The 20,483-nt window shown below is 36.3% G+C and overlaps 1 protein-coding gene across 1 annotated transcript in view; it reads left to right on the forward strand.

Annotated features, from left to right (window-relative positions):
• GRB14 (growth factor receptor bound protein 14) overlaps positions 1-15,786 on the forward strand; it is a 67,112-nt gene extending 51,326 nt beyond the window's left edge. The window contains exons 6-14 of the mRNA XM_074873972.1: positions 1,338-1,475; positions 2,483-2,593; positions 2,788-2,883; positions 3,465-3,545; positions 5,807-5,923; positions 6,020-6,077; positions 6,169-6,256; positions 10,917-11,010; positions 15,105-15,786. Coding sequence (XP_074730073.1) covers positions 1,338-1,475; positions 2,483-2,593; positions 2,788-2,883; positions 3,465-3,545; positions 5,807-5,923; positions 6,020-6,077; positions 6,169-6,256; positions 10,917-11,010; positions 15,105-15,251 — 930 coding nt within the window. The 3' untranslated portion in view covers positions 15,252-15,786. The remainder of the gene's footprint in view (positions 1-1,337; positions 1,476-2,482; positions 2,594-2,787; positions 2,884-3,464; positions 3,546-5,806; positions 5,924-6,019; positions 6,078-6,168; positions 6,257-10,916; positions 11,011-15,104) is intronic.
• The last annotated feature ends 4,697 nt before the right edge of the window (positions 15,787-20,483 follow it).

Genomic DNA, 20,483 nt, shown 5'->3' on the forward strand with positions numbered 1-20,483 from the left:
ATAGCAGTGAAGCAATTCATAATGCATTCCTAGTTGTGGGCTAGGGCACTCCCTTGTCAAATGAAGCCTGCCCATGTTACTGCATTCACACCAGTTGAATTTAATTAGCTCAGGTTGGTCTACAGGTAGTACAGTCATGCATCTGACTGCAAGGGAGGAAAACAATAAAAGTCAAAGAAACCTTGTGTATCTTGTTTGGGCTGCATTATTTAGTGGCCAGAGAACTTGGTGTACTTCCAAAATCACAATCACTTCATCATTTTGCTGCAGTCCAGTACTAGCCAGTCTGTCTCTTGCCTGGTAATTTGTTGCTTTGTGTCCTCAAATCAGATTTTCTGAAAGTGGTAGTGGACAGAAGGAAAATGCAGCAATGAAAGCTGCAGATATCAACCAGAAAATCCTTTGTTCCCTACCTCTGTATAAAACTAGATGATATGATATTTATGATACTGCAGGCCAGCCTGGGGCAAGGTTCATTGAAGAGCTTAGTAGTAACAGAGATTCTTTTGCGTATTTGGAAATTGAAGGTTAGTATGTTTAGCTGTGAGTCATAGTTCTGAGTAGTTTTATTGGAAGAAGAGTAATAAAAATGGATGCATTACATGGAATTAGAATAAAGTTAACGTGGTTGCCAGCTTTTAGTGGGTACTTTTGCAGACTGAGTAAAACTGTGTACTTTGTTTTAGCAAGATAACAGCTGTGTTGCACTCTGACAATTGAATATCTTGAGTAGAGGCAGGAGCTGTCTTGGTGACTGGTCCAACCTCTCCTGGTTTTGGTTCAGCTAATGCTCCTAAAGCTAAAGCTCCTTAAGCATCACTTCAGGTCCTGAGACCTTTGTTCCCTCCTTTTGAAAATGCTAATATCTGCCTGACCTGCATGGTTTTGTGATTCCGATTTTGTGACTTGTTTGTTGAATTAATTCTAACTTGGATCAGTTCTCTTATCTGGCTTGTAACAGAGAGGAGAGAGGGATGGCATTTTTTTTTTTCTTCTGTTGGTGGTTTTATATAAATAGGGTCTGAGGCACGGGATCAGAATTTCTTACACTGGTTTTGTTGCTGAAGTCAACATATTGCATAACTAATGCTCTCATTTGAAACCATATGTTCCATATAAATATGTAACTTGCTTAGCATACCTTGGAGTTGTGTAACATTCTACATGCCTTAAATCAAAGGTACTTTTAATGGGATTAGATGCAATCATAACTGAATTAGTGTGGTATGATAGTGGATTTAGGGGTTTATTCCCCTTAGTCCTGTCTGAGTATGTTAATGAAACAGAAAGCTGGTTTCAGATGAAAAGAAAAGTGCATGTCTGATATTTTCTTTCAGATGTTCTTAAGCTCCAGCACGTATCCTGAGATTCATGGTTATTTGCATGCAAAGGAGCAGGGAAAAAAATCGTGGAAAAAATTGTACTTTCTGTTGAGAAGATCTGGCCTTTATTTTTCCACTAAAGGTACATCTAAGGTAAGGGAAGGAAAAAAAAAAAAAAGAGAGAGAACTACGAAGTTAGAGCAAATGTATATGTATTTATCATTTGTTGTAATAATAACCAAAATTTGAATTTCAATTTATAGTGATAAAAAAGAAAATAAAATCTATTATAACTAAAAATTAGAGCGATATTGAGATATAAAATTGGGAAAGTATTGTCTTAGAAACAGTAGTTTCTTTTTTCCTGATAACTTTGCTTCACTCTGGTTAATATTTTTCCAATCAGTTACCAGAGTACCCTTTAAAAATGAATTTTCAAATAGTAGTTATAATCCTGAAGTATAAGTAGATGCTCTGAAAAGTGGACATAATGGTTCATTATCTAAAATAAACAAAAACCTATGTATAAAAGGATTTTATAGGAAAATTTTGAGAGTTTTTAGATTTTGTCACTGGACAGTTTATCATTTAGTACTTTAAACCTGATTATGGATACATTGGAGTTGAGACACCTTTTACATAAACCACTTAAACCAATGTTTTTTCTTGTTCATTGAGGTGTTTTTGTATCCTTTAGCAAATTTCTTTTGTTTGCTTCCCTGACTTAATTTACCTTAGCGGATGGAGATATTGGTTAGAAATAATACTTGACAGTAATTATTACAGTATGTTGTTTTCCAGATTATGAAAGTATATTTTATTTTGATGCTTGAAATTCATACTGCTCTCAGAACTTGAATCCTACTCGAATATTACTGTGGATTGAATTTAGTGGATGTTTTCCCAGAAATTATATTACCTGTACTTTGGTTTTTCTCCCTCTCTGGAAGAATGATCTTTTTGACTAGTCTGAGGTGTTTTTTCTTTGCATTATAAAATTAATGTTGAATTGTCTCTTTCTAGATTTCACGATGTCACAGTTAAAACTGCAATACGCAAGACTGTTTCGGAACAGGATAACTACTACACTCTTCTGAGTTTCTTATCTGGAGAGGCTGGCTAAAAATAGTCTAACTGTATTACATTGCTCTTCTTTTTAGGAGCCAAGGCATCTGCAGTTTTTCTGTGAATTCAGCAATAGTGATATGTACATGTCTTTGACAGGCAAAAAGATTTCTGGAGCACCAACAAACTATGGATTCTGCTTTAAGGTACAAGCTTATTATTCTGATATATATATATTAAAGCAAGCCACAGTTTTTAGGTAAGCTTAAGTTTCTTTAAGGTTTTTGAAAACAATATTCAGCTGTCTATTATAAAATAGGAGAATTAGTGGCTTTTATTTCAACAGGTATTATCTTCAAGATATGCATTAATGCTAAAAAAATGTGCTGTGGCCTTCTAGCCTAACAAATCAGGAGGAACCAGAGACCTGAAACAGCTCTGTGCAGATGATGAACAAAGTAGGACCTGTTGGATGACAGCAGTTAGGTTGCTTAAGGTAATTTTTCTGTGTGAAGTTACCTTCTTGCTTAAGGTTACTGCATGAAATTTTGACTTGGTGTGGTAGAGAAGTAACGTAATTCCAGGTTCCCATGCAGTAGCAGTATTGATTTTGTACTCCAAAAGCTTATTTTTCTTCATCTCAACAAACAGAGAAAGTCCAAATTACTGGAATCTTTATAGGGGATGGAATGATGTCTTGAAGCCTCAGTCCTGCAAATATGTAACATTAAGCATATGCTTTTAGGTAACCATGGTGAATTCAGTGAGATTGTTGTGTAGTGTTGAATAAAGCGACAAGAATGCACAAGAAGGAAACTTTATTATGTTTTTCAAATGTGTCTGTAAAAAAAAGAATAGGTCAGTTGATGTATTAAATGGGTAGTATTTAATGCAGAGTGTGCATTTATAAAGGCAACAGCAACAATGATGATATTGTGCATTTCCTTATCCTAACAGCATTTGTCCCTGGTTTTTAATGGTAAAGAAAAGCATGTGTTATCTTTTACATCTGGAAACAGATTTACTTGGCTTAGGTTTATAATTTAAAATGCTAACCATGTTATTTTCTGGTTTTAGTATGGGATGCAGCTGTATCAGAATTACATGCAACCATATCAAGGTAGAAGTGTCTGCAGCCCTTTGAATGTAACACCTATGGTATGTCCCACGGTAGCTCCATGAATAAATACCTTGTTTCTGCCGTCATGCTATTTTTAAGTAACTTGTGTCAGTTATACTGCTGACCCAATCCTGCAAATCTTTGTATGTGCGAATGCTTGTCGAAATCTTTAGGGCTGTCAGAGTTGACTAGAGAGCTAATTAATTTATTTATTTACTTGCCTAATACAAATTGGGTAGTTCAGAGCAGTTAACAGGCTTTTTCCCTTTGTCAAATCTCCAGTATTTTGGGTGTTAATTGGCTTATTGTCACAGTCAAAAAGAATGGAAAGAGGATTTTGAAAACAGAGCAGCAGAATTATAAATGCATTAAAAAAGAAGCAAAGTGTTTAAGGTTACACATGCTGTAAATGATGAATAAGAAAGCTATAACAGATCCTTTCTGGTATACAGTAATACTTCCATTTTATTATTCTTTTAAAAATATAAAATATTAAGTACTTGAGATGAATTTCAGCTGGTATAATACTGACTGGACCTCAGGGGAACACCATAGTTTGGCAGAACTGGGTTTTGGAGGGACAACAGCCTATACTAGATGTTGTGTCCATCTTCTCAGTCAGATAGTTGGGATTGGATCAGGTTGTCCTGTTCTTTAACATCTTATGTTATCCCAGTTCTTTAAGTCATTTGATTTTAGACTTTTTCATGGATGATTTATCACTTTTGTGTTTTTTGTTGGCTAAATTGGGTAAAAATTACTTGTTGCTGGGACTTGTGACTGATTTTATGGTGGATTTTTTGAGCTTTTATTACAGTTCTTGCTGTTAAAATGCCCAAAATATGCATTTGCTATTGTAGATATTCACAAAAACAGTTTTTAGTGATAACGCTAATAAGTATAGCTCCAAAACTGTGCTTAATACACAGACCGTGTCTTTACTTTGTGTTATGTGAAGCTGTTAGAATAGCCAGTTGCTGCTTTTATAACGGATCTAGGAGCCATTACTGATTCTCTCTCACGCTGTTGCATGTGTTTAACTCATGTAGCTTCTAACGCAGGCAGAATCTATAAACAGTATTAAGCATGGTACTGTTTTTCTACTTGTGTATAATTCATGATTAAACAGCAAATTGGGTAAACTTGAGAATTAAGTTCACAAGCTAATGAACATATTCACAGGGGAACCACTTCCATGTTTCACATTCCTCAATAACTCACAACCATGTCAGCTATAAGGAGTTCCCTCCACTCTCCTAGAGGCAAACATTTTTTCTTATTCCGCCCTTGTTTTTTTACTTTTGCAAAGTTCTTTACAGGTTACAGTTACTCAGGCAGACCTTAGACTACAATGTCAAGAATTACAGTGAACTACAGAATTGCCATCTTCCATTTCTAGTTACATTCATGTGTGTAACCAAACAGGAACAAAACAAATCTCCTTCGGTTCTGGAATGGGAAGCTTTGCTAACCCTACAGAAATCTGGGCCTCTTGGGTTCTAGATGTTACTTTTAACTTACAGAATGCTAGAATGTTCTTTTAATTATTTGATATTCCAGTGCCTGCCAACATTTGAGCTGTTACAATCCCTACTAAACTTGACTTTGTAAACCTTGGTTTCTGAGAAATATTTTGGTGAGTTTTAAGACTGTTTTGCCAGGCTTCAGTGCTTTTTACTGTATTGTTACAAACTTGATCTTCACTGGGAGAAAAAGAAACAAGCATTGTTTTATAACAGATCCTACAGTTGTTGAGCCTGTGATAAGAATTAGAAGAGATGTATTAAGATAGAAGTTAAGCTCCATGGAAATGGCTGTTTTCAATGCTTAAATCCAGTAAACTTTGAGTGAAAGTTTATCTAGATAATATATAAATTTGACATATTTATAACAAAATGTTTCAAATCTTTGTTAATCTGATGGTTATGTATAAGAATTTTGCATTTTATCTTTTTTCTGTTACTTGGACCACTTAATAGCAGTTTCCTGACTTGTTTTGACATGCAAAGGGCTAGTTATAGTTAAAAATATAAATAATAGTTTATGGTAAAACGATGTATTTATCATCCAGTGCAGTAATGTAAAAAGATGATCTGTCCTGCCAGACTGTAAAATTGAGGTTTGCAGCAGCATACTGGAATTACAAATGCTCCCTAGGGTAAAATGAGTTTGGCTCTGATGGGAAACACTGCAGATACTTGAAACACCACTTACAAAACAATGTTTTCTCAGAAGCTCACTTTTAAATGATGGATCTTTTAAAAAATGAACAAACTAAATTTATTTTTCTTCGTTGCAGAGAAGCATTTCAGAAAACTCTTTAGTAGCAATGGATTTCTCAGGAAACAGAAGCAGAGTTATAGAAAATCCAACAGAAGCTCTTTCAGTTGCAGTTGAAGAAGGATTAGCATGGCGGGTATAAACACCTTTGCTTTTCAGAATAGTATTTTCTGATTATTTTTTTTTAAACAAAAAAGATTTGAAATCATGTTTTTATTTCTCTCTCATACAGAGGAGAGGGTGTCTACGACTCAACTCACATGGTAGTCCTATTGCCATGTCTAGCATGGGTATGTGTGAGTTAATTCATTGACAGAGAAATGCAATAGCTGTTTCTTTCAATAAAGGCAAAATGTTTTTTAAAGGTCTTTATTTCTACAGCTATACACAGATCTCAGTCATGGTTTCATCATAAAATCTCTAGAGAAGAGGCTCAGAGACTTATTTTGCAGCATGGACTTGTAGATGGGTAAGTTAATTCTTTACATAACTCTTCTGACACATTTCTAGTCAACAACTGCTATTTTCGTGTACTTCTTATTGAGGGGAGAGATTGAGGAAGGAAGATTTTAGACTTACCTAATAGAAATAAAAATTCTTTTATATAGGGCTATCTGGGGATCAGTTGGTTTCTGGTTTATATCTTTTGGAAGCAATAAAGTGGTGATCTAACACTGCGATTCTGTCACTGACAGATTAGTTATGTCCGCTCAGAGCCAGGCATTTGAGCTCTGTATTTGCACAATACTCTCTGGGAACTGTCAACTTTGGCACCAGTGTCTTTTGTATCTCTTATTAGTGATGAAAGAATGAAAGAAAGCCTGAAAACATTACTCTAAGATGAACTGTGCAGGGACAGCCATTGAAAAAAGTGTTTTTTTCAATGCTTTTCCTCATGATATGACTAAAAATCATATTATCCCTTAATGGTAAACAATAAACATTAGGGTAAGATTTCTATTTTTCTCTCATTTAAATATTAATTTTAAAAAATAACAAAGCAAGTAGGCATTTTATGTTTGAATCCTCCTGTTTTTCATTTCCATATTTTTATCCTTACTCCTGTATTAAATGTAAACTTGGGCCTCCTTCATTCAATGCGTAATTCCATAAAACCCTAAGTTTCTCTGACTCTGTTTCCAGTTAGGTACCTGTAACATCAGATTACTGGTTAAATGACTTCAGTTTTATATTTTCTACATCTGCAGAAAGGGCTCTAGGAACAAAAGCAATGGGAAGGAAAGGGAAACAAAAATAGTCGTACTCAGCAAGGATGGCTAATTGGACTTCCTCTTTTGTATTTTTTCTTCTTTTTTATTAATTTCAGGGGTCTGGTTTTTAAGCCTGGATAATCATCCTGAAACTGCTTCTGTACTCTGTATTCATTTTTGCATTTGTTACATGAGAGGAACAGGACATGTGGGTGAATCCAACATGTATTTCTGAGCAGTATGTCATTCTAGGACTGATGAATCTTCCACTGTATTTCAGTGGGTACACACACATACTGTTAAATGAAACCCAGTAGATTTGGCAAGTAAAGAGCAATGGTGTTTGAGATGAGAAAGTCAATATCTTGCTAACATTAGTTTAGTACAATGTTGTTTATGTTATATTCTTGTATGTATTCATAGACATGCATTGTGGTTTTGGTGAGGATGATACTCTTGCTTGGACTGTCTAGAATTGATTAGAACATGGTAGTATGAGTGCTTGTATTCAGGAGTTACAATGAAGTCATGAATACCTTAAAGCATGTGAAAAATGCTGTGAGTTTTGATGGGCTGAAAGCCCAAAATACAGAAGCTTTTAATGGGAATAATAAGATTCTAGTTTCTGGGGCCAGGAGCAGAGAAAATAATCCATGTTGAGCCTTTTATGGTGATCCCAAGCAGGGAGATCTGCGTATAGGACAGAGGTCACAGGACCTCTGTAATACCATATGTAGCAACAAATATGCTGCTCATGATGGCTTATAGAAGATAAAGGGACTATTATATAAAGGATCTACAATAGTTTCAGTATTTGGATAACCCAATAACAGAATTAGGGACAGCAACAATCTTAAGGTGTACTACGAAGGAATAAAGTTTTTGGATCTACTGTTCTGGTGTATGTCATGGTTTGAGCCCAGAGGGCAATTGAGCACCACACAGCCATTCCTTCCCCCCTTCCCCCTCAGGAATGGGAAGAAGAAAAACAATGTAAAAGGCTCCAGAATTGAGATAAGGACAGTGAGGGGTGATTCACTCTAACAACACCACTTAACAGACAGAGTGGGACAGTGAGAAGCATTACCACATCTTAAAAACACCTTCCCCCACCCCTCCCTTCTTCCTGGGCTCAGTTTTATTCCCAATCTCTCTACCTCCTCCCCCCAGCAGCAGAGGGGCAGGGAATGGGCATTACAGTCAGTCTGCTGTTCCTTCCTCCTCAGGGGGAGCACTCCTTGCATTCTTCCTCTGCTGCACATAGTTCCCCTCTCATGGGAGACAGTCCTCCACAGACTTTCTCCAGTGTGAGTCCTTCCCACAGGATACAGCGGTTCCCATGCTGCTCTGGTGTGGGTCACCCCTGTGTGTTGCAGTCCTCCCAGTGCCTACAAATAGCAGGGGGGTGGTTCTTCCCTCAGAGTCCCAGCCTCCTTTAAGCACAGCTGCCTGCTCTTGCATGGGGTCCTCCACCGGTTGCAGATGGATCTCTGTTCCACTGTGGACCTCCATGGGTGGCAGGGTGGGGTGACCCTGCTGCCCCACCATGGGATACAGGAGGGTTCTCTGCTCTGGCGCACCTCTCCCCCCTTCCTCCTCCTTTCTTCCACTGACCTCTATGTTTGCATAGGTGTCCTTCTCAACTCCTCCTCACAACTCCCACTCCTCCTCCCAGATTCCCCTTCATAAATACGTTACCACAGAGGCGAAGCCACCACCACTAATTGGTTTGGCCCTGGCCAGAGGCGGATCTGACTTGGAGCCAGGGGAGCTCCAAGAAGCTTCTCACATGGGGTGACTGCTGTAGCCCCCTCCCCCACTACCAAAAACCCTGCCATACAAACTCAGCACAGTATAAACCCAACTTTCTTAAAGAAGTTTGTGTAGCAATATTGTTGATTTCATACTTTATCCCCTAAAGGATATTCAAAGACTTTTCGGTGATAAATGGTTGACAGGATTGCAAACTGATCAGCATCTGATTGGTGTATGCAGTAATAGCATTACCAAGAGGCCCATGACAAAATGCAACTGGTCATTCAGAGAATTCCTTAAGTTTATGAAGGAGCAGTTGTTTGGAGTCATCCAGCATGTCTAAAAAGCTCCCTTTCAACCAACGTTTCTAAGATTCTGTGAGCTACAACCCTTTCTTCATAATAATGTTTTTAAAGGTTCTTTGACAACTAAAGTAGGTCTATTGCGATAATGTTAGAAAAGAGTAAAGATCTCTTTATGTGAAGGAAAACAAATATTGCTTATCTTTGCTGTTAAAACAAGGAAAACATTAAAAAAAAGACTTTAAAAGAACTGATGAATGTGAACATAAATCCTATTCAACCTGTATTTTCTTTCCTACCCAATGTGATTACTTTGTGTATTGTGTCATGTGGATCCCAGTATTTGGTGTAGAGACTCCATTTTGGATATTTGCAAAGTGGCACATTCCTAGTGTCATTTTTCTGAATAAAATAAAATGCCAGTCCTTAATGTCAAACATATAAAAGATTCAAGTTTATGCATAGGATCTAACTGTGCTCTGAATAATTTCATTCATGTCCTGGAGAGGGTGAAAGGCCACTAGGTGGTGAGAGAGAGCTTGTTAGGAGAGCCTGAGTCTATTGAGAAGTCTTACTTGTCCTTATACTTGCCATGTGCTCTTACAAGGCATATGCTGAGTTGGCAATTATCCCTCATTAATAACTGAATTAATAGCAGAGCTCCGAATTAGACTGGATGGGAATTTTGATAGAAATGTTAATGATTATGGACTCCAGATTTCTTAATTCCAGGTATTTTCTTACTTTGTAAAAATAGAACTCTTAAAAACTTTGAGGATGAAATTAGTAGTTTGGATCCATGCTGTTAGTAAGTGAAAATCCACTGTAAGCTTTTCTTCTCCTGAAATCTTCTATTTTCATATAATAGTTGTACTCTCATTCCTGGTATGTGGTTGGGCAAAAGTAGGTGGCCACTAGTGCTCACTTGGTTGATACCTGCAAGTCCATCTTGCCCATTTCTTTTGTGTCCTGAAAGAGGAGCATGCTTGCCAATGGCAGTCCCTCCATTTCCCTTCTTTGGTGTGTTGGTTAGCTCTATCTGCTCCAGACCTGCACAGTACAAGCAGTTCAGACTCTCTCCACTACAAAGCTGTGAACCAGGTACTTCACCCTGTCCTTCAAATTGTTCTCTGCCAATATTCCACACTCAGTGATTCAATGAAAGATATCTCTTATTGGTAATCATCCTTTGCCTATACCAGATTATCCTACTAAGATTATGGCAAAATTATGTCTGTCCATAACCTAGCATAAACTAAGTTATCGGTAAACTAGTGGCAGTGACACTGTTGGCCACTGAGTGTTGTGATTTGAATAATGATGCCATAAAGTGAGCAGAGTGTAGCTCTGTCTCAGTGGCAATTTTGCCAATGTGCAGAAATGACTGTGCATTTATGAATATTGGCCAGATGTGAAAATTATTCTGGTATGTCTTTCATTACCTTTTCTGTAAACTTCCTGTTGAACAACCTTTTGAATTTTCCCTATAACGCTTATGATTTTAGGTAACAGTCAAAGTCCAAAGAAAAATTTTGTTCAAAGCACAAACTTTGAGGGTGCTTTTCTGTCTGAAGAGATGCATTGTAATTCTATGCAGTGTAAAAACTAACGCCTACAGTGTTACTCATTCTGAGAATGCATATTTTTCATGTAATAGACAAGGTGAGGAAGAACTTAAGAAAAAGTTTTTCCAGTGACACATTTGCAAAGAAATACTGATTAAAAGCATAGCTTACGTAATTAATATTATCTCTGTTTTTTCACTAATACTTACTGTAGTGAATTTACAACAATTTTAACTGGATATTTACAAAAGGATTTCCAGAGTGATCTTACTGTGAAAATTTTCAATCTCTTTTAGGGTATTCCTGGTACGTGATAGCCAAAGTAACCCCAAAACATTTGTATTGTCATTGAGTCATGGATTAAAAATAAAGCATTTTCAAATTGTACCAGTAAGTAAATTTTTCAGTTTATATATGCAGTTGTAGAACAAAACAACTGAATAATTGTGATACAATATTGATGGATTTTTTTTCTTTTGCTGTTATATGGGAGATGTAAACGTAATACCTGTATCACTAAAAATAATCAGTATTCTTGAGTTGAACACTTCGAGCGTTGCTGTTTGATTTTGTTATAGACTAGTATCCTAAATCCTAAAAAGTATCTTGAAATAATAGACAAATCTTTTTGAGCTGGAGTAGAAGCAACCCTGATGGTGTGAAAATCATGTATTAATAAAGGTCATATTGCATCTTCATTTTTCAATATGTGCACAATTTCTTTTTAGTCATCTGTTTAGGTGGACTACAATGTGTGTCTATATCTCACTGACTCATCTGTTCAGTATAGTTTGTCTCAATATTTGGAGTCAAACATTTTTTGCTGACTTTTCTTGATTCATGTTATTGCGGTATATTCATGTCCAATCTTATTCAGGGGGACAATTTTAGCAAAATAATGATATCCTCATTTAGTCCAGCTACTTATAGGTAAGCTGAAATGTCCTAAATTGAAATCATATTTGCATCTATTTTCATTGAAGATATCATCCAATTGTCCTGCCAGAATGGCCAGCTTTCTCCATCGCTTTCACTGTCTCCAGAGGTGGTTTATGCTGTTTTATTTACAGTTTGTTTCTGTTGAGATGAGAAACACTTTAGTATTGTGTGTTTTAGCCACAGATACTTGACATAACTGAGCTGACCTATAGCTTTTTCTTCTCTCTTCACAAGAACCTTTCTTCCAGACCACATAGTTCTCTAGCCTCCATGTTTCTTCCTACTGAAGTTTCTAGGAGATTCTGCTATTTCTCAGTAGAAATGAGTGTAGTGGCATTTTTTTTGTTTGTTTCTGATCTTATCTCTATTATTTTGATAGGTGATCCCCTATGATTGTTCACCAAATTTCTCAATGCCTTACCTAGGGCTTGTAGTTGATTATCTTCCCCTAAAAAAGTTTCTGTAGAATAAAACTGAAGCAATACTGGGGAGGAGGAGGAAAGGAGTGAATCAGTCTTAGCTAAAAGCATTGTCCAGGATTTTCGTTGTGTTTAGGTACAAACAAGGGAGGAGTCCTTCATCCAAAAGTGATAGCTATGCCCTGGATCCCATACGAGCATCAGAATCCCAGGTGTAAGATCTCTATGATTCTATTGACTGTGGTCAATACTTTGGGGTAACTGTTGTGTGGTTTAGAAAGCCTTCTGAACCCTGTACAAATACTGTCTGATTCTACTTTGTTGGGATGTAATTTAACTCTCAAATTTAAGAGACCACTTTTTCTTTCCCTATCAGGAAACAGACCCTTTCTTCTCTAAGAGCAGAGGTAGCAGGAAGCTGCAGTTATTTATCTCCAGTTTCTTCTGAGCTGGATGGTTATCCTCTTCCCTTTAAAAAAATTATCCAGTCAATTCTAATGTTCTGCAGATGTAAGCAGAACATTTAAGGAATTAATCATATACACTCATGCTAAAACCTTGCTCTCCTGTTGTAGGGTCTTTGGAGGAACCAGGAATTCTTTGTTTTGACATAGATTGTCTACAGACTTGTGTCAGTTTTTCCATGCTGGTAGTCTAGAATACCTGTACCACCTCAGTGCAAAACCTGTATTGCTTGAAGGATGTTTTTTTTTATTGTCTTTAAAGTAAAGCAATTTGTCCTATGCTAGTTACCAGAAAAAATAAATCTGTAATGAGAACAACTTCATCCAAGAGAGAAAATGTGAACATGGAAACTGTTATTTCCCCAAACATACGCATATTTTGATTCCTTTCTGTCATTTAATTTCCAGTCTCATTCAGTACCCTCATGCCATTCTCAATACCCTGGTTTACCACATGCTTTGTTTTTTGCTAGAACAATACTCTTTAAGGAGTTCAGAAAAGTATTTTTTGAGGGGGAAAAGGTTTTGCTTCGTTGTTGCTGATCTTCTAAATGAAGCTATAATTTTCTAAGAAACAAGGCATTTTGTGTTACTGGAGTAAGTTGGTGGTTTATTAGTTGGAGATCAAGGTTACCTTTTTGAACTTCAAATCCTACTGTTCTTCTAAACCCTTGCCTTTACCAGTCATTGGGAAGAGAAGATAAACTTCCCTACTAAATACAAATAAATAAATAGCATTTAGAAGGTCTTTTTAGAAGTTAAAAATCATTTGGTCTCTAAATGAATTATTTATCTCTTACGTTTTAGTTTGCTTCAGGTTATAGTGTATTTAAAAACATCTTTCAGATAGGGCACACAGCCTGCCAATTCAAGCTTCCCCCACATTAACAGATGCATCATGTCAGCATTGGTAACATGTGCAACAGATATTGCAGGTGGGTGGCAGGGAACTGATTGTAAAAAGTTGAAAAGAAAACCTTTAGGATACATTTGGGATCCCATACTGTGAAAATTGGAGAACCTGGTATCTTAAATGTATTTTTTAGCCTTACTACTCTGAGCTGATACAAGTTAACTTCAGCGTAGTCTATCCTGAAATTAGCTGTTCTGTAGTCCATGTGAGAGAAGAAGAATTGATACACATTTCTGGGACTTTCCTTTTCCAGTAAATGTTCTCTCATAACAGCCACCTTAGCTTGCAGAAGACGCTAGGTTCCTGGGCAACATAACTTTGATATGAGTTTTGACTTTGCAAAATATTGATTGCTTTAGAATTAGCAATCTGGTATGAACTTCAAGGTTTGGGATTAACTTGGAAGGGGAAAAATAAACTGAAAAGGAAATCCCAGTCAACAGGCGTCTGAACTGTCAGCTCTTCCTCGTCTTCAGCATGTTGGTAGGAATATTGCATGCATAAGGAAAGTCCGATGAATGATAATCCATTTCCAGGTTCTTGGCTGGAGCACAGGAATTTACACATGCATACATTGGTAATTCCTTAACTAGCAGTGTTTGACTTGGATTGACCAAAGCCTGAGAATAAAGATATTACAGACTACTTCCACACATGGTAGAAAGGGGTAGAATAACCAGGAGTCATAAGCAGTTCAACAGCTGCTTCAGATGAGAAATCTTAATTACAGGTAAGAGAGCTAATTATATCTTCTCCTTTCCCCTGTACTCAAGTAAGGTAGTTACATCTTTCCCTAGCACATCATCTGCTACTCCATGCTAGCCCTATTTCAGGATCTTCTGTTCACTACTCTCTCAATTTTGTAAAGTATCTTTTTTCGCTTTTCTTTCTTAAAATGGTTTAAATAGGGTTTTTTGCCCTCTATTTACATTAATACTAATTAGTCACTATTGCACTGAAGCTTATTGATATTAGAAATATCAGCAGTAGAGGAACTAAATCAAGAAAGCATGTAGTCTGCAGTGCAATGCAAATTGTTCAAGAGCTAATGTTCAGTAACCTAGAATAGGAAAATACTGATTGTAAATTTTTAAGCATCTAAAAGTCAAAAGTAATCTTTCAAGGTATGTTTTGCAGTTTCTTCTTTCTCTCCTGTATCTGTGCTGATACATGCATTTGGAGGTGCAGCAGTTCTTTCTCCTACAACAAAGAGCGTATTACATCGCGCATGTTACTTTTGCGATGGGCAGTTTCTTTGTGTAGCAAATATCATCCAGTACACCAGTGCACTAGTGTGTAGCCTCACTGCACCTTACAAAAGAAGTGGTACAAAATGTAGCAGTCACACAGAATGTGAAAGGAGTGAAGGTTGAAATCCATGAGCAAGTTGAAACTTGGTTGTTTCTTGTCACTCTATAAAAACTCAGTGTTCATATTAACTCCAGCTATCATGCCAAAGCAAAGGCATAAAGTAGTATTGTTAGCGCAGAAAGAATATTTCTGTACTTATTTAACTGTTTCATTTTAGGCATGCACCTAACTTAAAGGGGAAGTTAAAGAATGAATTATTTTTCTGTTGTTTATTTTTGATCTCATTGTGAATGATGACTGTATTTTTCATTCTCTCATTAGTCATAAGATTATCAATATCTTGGTCTACAAGAAGATTTCTCAAACAAGTATTTCAATTGGGAAGAAATACCATAGCAAAAGAGGATTTTATTCTATCTTGTTTTTCCATTTTTACAGTTGGAAGATGATGGGAAGCTATTCTATACCCTTGATGATGGTCATACCAGATTTACTGATCTCATCCAGCTAGTGGAATTCTACCAACTTAATAAAGGAGTACTACCTTGCAAGTTAAAACACTATTGTGCACGAATTGCTCTTTAACCAAAGCATCTGTTGTTTCATCAGAGGGAAAGGAAGATACTAGAATACTTTTTCTCCTAAAGGCAATTTGTATAGTAAGAAGGGAAAAAGCATTGCATTGTAAAGATTCTATGTTTAAACTGCAAAAAAATTTATACTCTATAGATAAGAACTTTGCTTTGTGATTGTCACAGCAAAATTAACTTTATGGATTTAAAAAAAGCATTCTTTCCTATGTAATTCTTTAGTGTTGTCTTGGACTTTTTTTTTTTTTAACTGAAAACAATTAAAAAAGCTAATTGTGTAACTTCTACAAAAATATGACTGAAGGGAAGATCTTTGTTCTTAGGTTTAAAATTAACTTTTTGTCTTCAAATGTTTCTCATAATTTCTATTCATCACATAGAAGAATAACATTTACTGTGGTGAGGATAAGCTGAAATGCACATTTTATTTGTAAATAAAATGAATAAATATTTTGCACTATATTTTTGAATGCTACTTTGAGGATTATCATATACAAAAAGTGAAAATCATTAAAACTACTTATAACTGATCAGTTGTATTGAGTTGTGCTATTACTGTTGTAATATTTTAAAGGATTTTTTTTCTCTAATGACTAAATCTACATCTTTATACAGAGCTGGAGTGTCACTTACTTGGCTGTGATATTTATAAACATGCATAAAGTATCATGTGCATAATGTGGTTTAGTGTATACCTACAGAGAGAGGGAGACCTGTTAAGTACTGTGGATTGTTGCAGAGTTGGGGAGGGAATCAACTTCAATTGCCCTTAAAAAATAATCTTATAATATTTAAAAATTTACAATATTTACAATACTTACAAATAAAGGTAAATCCAGTGAACTTTACGCTTTGCTGAAAACCTGGTGAGAGTGTATTTGCAATCCGTTCCTAGCTTATTTTATTATTCATCACAGAATAAAAATTTCAATATAGCTACCAGTCAACCAGTCTTTAGAGATGACCAAACATCTAACATTCCAGCTAAAAAGAACTGTTATGGTAGACTGAGTCAAATTTTGGACAGATACTTTCAGTATCTGTGTTTTAAAACAGAGATCATACTGCTGCATCCTTGAAAAAAGAACCAAGTGGAACTGGGCTTGTATTGAAAGAGACATCCCTGTCCTGATGCTTTGCTCTCCAGTAGGTTTGATCTTGTTATGAGGGTTCAGGACCTGGTTCTGGGCATCTTCACTTGGGGTAAAGGCTGGAGTGCAAGGTAGTGCTTGGCGATGGGCCGCCACTCTGAATCTGGCCCTTTCTTCCTGTGCTTGTTTAGATTCTCTGCCTGTCAGACATACCAGCTGTTCTGCTGTAGGAGTTGGTGGGGAGGGAAGGTGAAGAAGGCCTGGGCAAGAAATGGAGTAAGATGGACCCAGTGGCAGTGTGCATAAGCCAACGAGGTCATGTAGATGGAAGCATTAGAATATTATGGTAACTATAGCCTATGGTTTTGTTATTGTGTGTCTGTGGAAGGCAATAATAATAACATAATACTGTGATACTTAATTTACTGACGTGATCCACACATCACTGACCTTTTCCTCTGGTATGCAAATACAGTTTTTAAAGCTCATTAAAAAAGCAACTCTTCATAACGTGTACCAAAGATGCAACATATGTGGTGCCTGAGCTCATTACATTAGGAATTCCTTGTAAAACTCTTCACAGTCTAATATATTTAACTCTTAAAACATCGAATATAATTTCAAATTGTAATTACAAAAATATAGTTTTTATTAAAACCTCTTCAGATTTAGTTTAATAATGTGATTATTTCTCAGGCCTAGTATTATTTCAGAGATTGGAATAGAATAAGGAGAAACATTCCCCTCTGCATCCCTGATTTTTTGATCATTTTCTGACAAATTAGATGAATTGTCTACTGTAGTCCGTTTCTACTTGGACATGCAAAAGCTTTACCATAATTTTTCCTTGTATGTATATATTTGCTAGCATACTTGGTAGAGAAGCTCGGTGAGTACCTGTCACCTTTGTTCCTATCAGAAAAGAAAAGAGAATATGGGGATTTTGTCATGTGATGGAGGGACATCAACCATTAAGAATCTTTGCCTGCTTTTTCAGGTTTTTTTCACAGGTGAAATTGAAAAGGGAAAAAAAAAAAACCAAGTAAAACAAAGTATTATTTAATGAGGATGGTTTTGGACACTTGAAACTTTTTAATTGGCAAGTCTTCAAAGCCTTCTTACTCTATAAAATGTTGCCTCCTGCATTTTGATAGCTCTCTTAAGATCTAAACTGAAATCTTTCTGAGAATACAAAGTATTTTTTTTACAAATGGGCATACATTTCCTGAACCGTATGGTTGTTCATGACTATGCCATAAAAACCAAAACAGTAAAACTAATAAAATCTAGTTTGGTGTTTAAATGACTTAACATGCTACTTCCTTGTTTAAATATTACTGAAGGAAGAAGCATGAAGGAGGTAGTCTTAATGTGTAAAAACAAACAAACAAACAACCCTTCCAAACAAACAAAACAAAACTCAGACTACTTTAAAACATGCTAAATGGTACAGCCGTTTGGTATATGACTTGCAAGATCCTTGTTAGCAACCAATAGTTTCTTGTCAGAAAAATGGCAAGGTTTTTTATACCACCCAGGATATCTCTGACCATAAAGTTCTTTGAGGGTGTAGGCTTACAGGTAATGCTGTTTAAACAGAATTTCAGTGTGTTAACGGTGACTTCTAATTAGGAATACTACACTTTGGTGCCCACCTTCACAAAGAAAATTGGCTAATTAGGAGTTCTTAACAGCTCAGGAAGAAATCAGTACTATTTTGGGCAAGCCAGTCTATCTGTCTCCAACGGTTTACTTCTCTACAAAATGTGGACAATTTTATATCTACTCATAGAGCATTTAAGGACCGATTTTTAAAAAAATTACAATTGAAATTAGTACTGTGTGCAGAGGCACTTTTTTAATACATAAGGAAGTGATATGTTTTTACCTTTACTTTGGGGAGGTCAGAATCTACAGTCTTAAACTCCTTGATGGAGAATCAGTGTCACCCAGGTTTGAAGCATGATATTTGAAAAACACTTCATACTTTCTTCAGATTTGAAATTTTATACTTCTGTGAGCATATCTGGGTAGTGCAGTGCAGTGCCAGGAAGAGGGAACTAAGCTTGCCATGCAGAGGTACCAGAAGCAGTATAACTACAAGCCCAGCTTTCTATCTGGGGTAATTAGCCCTGCAGGGGTATGCTCTGCAAGATGTGAGCTAGTTCAGAGATTGCTCTAAAGCTCAGCATTGTATTTGTTGGCATGCCCTTTGTGCCTTAGTTTCCAATCTTAAAATCTTCTTGGCTCAAAGGAGATTAAAAGTTAATTCACTGGTGTTTCATAATGCATATACATACACGGCCAGAATTAAGGTTGCACAGGCAGCATTAAATGACATTTTTTAACTTCTGAGTGTTTTTACTTAACAATCTTATTAAGTCACTTAATGAAATTTTTGAAATGTAGCAAGTCTTCAGTTCATCAGATGAAATGTTTTGAAAGAGAGCTTTAACCCATTAAATAAAAGAGGATTACGTATGTAGCTAACGACAAGTGGGATCTTTCAAGGATAATTGAATTTCTGTCAAATGTTGTCTGTTACATCCTGGTTTAAGAATTGTAGCGTTTTGTGCTTCCCTGGGGGTAGAATTATTCTGTACTGTAAGTGGGTTTGAGGTGTCTCATTTTAAGACACAAATCATCTTCTTTCAAGAGAACAGCCTTTTTTGTTGTTGTTGTTACATTGTTTAAAAGCCACTTATCTTCATCTAAATAGAAGCCATTTAGCCACCAATTAGTTTTAACTGTTTAAACCTAATTAATAGATGTAGCTTACAAATCAGTCTAGCATTTGTCAATAAGAAATTTATACATAATTTTTGCTACACATTGCTTTAGTTTAGATAAATACAAAGCAATTTACAGCTTACATGAGCGTTTCTGTTTGGCTAGTAAAAGAATTATTTTTCTTACTGTTCTGATATTTCAAACTACTATTCTTTAGCACTGTAATGCATTCCATTTTTAATTTCAACTTTGTAGCTGAAGCTTTCACTGAAATCATCGAAGATGGGACATACCCCATTACTTGAATATACTTGCAAGCTTTCAGAGGTTAAACACTTATGGTCTATGCATAATCAATGTGTATGGTAGTGCAATTAATGTTAACTTTAATGAAATGCATGAATATTTAAAACTTAATGAATCTGGCTTTACAGTGCGCTTTACAGCCTCGTTCACATATGTGAACAGTATTGACTGTTGGCCTCTGGATGTCAGCAGTGTATCACAAAATTCCTGTAATCAGCTGCTGTTTTCCTGCTTCCTCCCAGAAATATCTGTGACTTGTGGTCTCTGCACACCTCCAGAACACCCAGTGCTTTTTCCTCTTATAAATTATTCACTTACTCTGTACCAATTAGTTCTACCAGTTGCTAGGTTTGTTATCAAGTTAAGCTTCAAGACAAGAACCTGAACTCAATGAGTGATTAAAAATTTATTAGCAGAGATGATTAAATATGCAGATAGTCTGTGAAGCTTGTTCTTGAAACCATTATATTACCTTTTTAATACTAATGATTTGTATAATTAATTTTAAAAAAGCCTGAAAGTCTTTTAAAAAAAATCAGAGTAGGACATAAAAGGGAAGAGATTAAATGCAGAGGAGGCAGTGAACCTGAGTATTAAACCAGCTCATTCACATGTATAGGCAATAAAGTGATTTCCTTACAGGAATAGTTTGTGGTTTTTTTTCCCTTCTGCTAAGTTGATTATTTTATTAATCTTTTAAGCAATTTGGGAAAACTCTATCCACTGGTGAGTCGTATTTTCAAAACAGAACTTTATGTGATTAACACTGATAATACAGACGATTCCCCTAAACCTTATGGTTAAAAACTAAATCATATCAAGATGTGGTTTCACAACATTTAAGCACATGCTGGATTTTAGGCGTGTGAGTAACCCCAGGGTTTCCATGGGAGCCACTCAGGTACATTAATGTTGCCAGGGAACTGCCAGGGAGCATGGCAAATGCCAGGCAAAGTTTCTGAAAGAAGGACTGTCCCCCACACCAGTTTTTTGAGGTGATGTGCGTCCATGTGAGATGGGAGGTGAGAAGAGCCCGTGTCCTCACAGCTGTGCCCAGGGCAGCAGAGGGTGGGGGTGGGGGCAGGTGGGACCCTCTGGGA

Source organism: Strix uralensis, chromosome 6 (genome assembly GCF_047716275.1).
Source record: "Strix uralensis isolate ZFMK-TIS-50842 chromosome 6, bStrUra1, whole genome shotgun sequence".
In the NCBI taxonomy this organism is placed as follows: Eukaryota; Metazoa; Chordata; class Aves; order Strigiformes; family Strigidae; genus Strix; species Strix uralensis.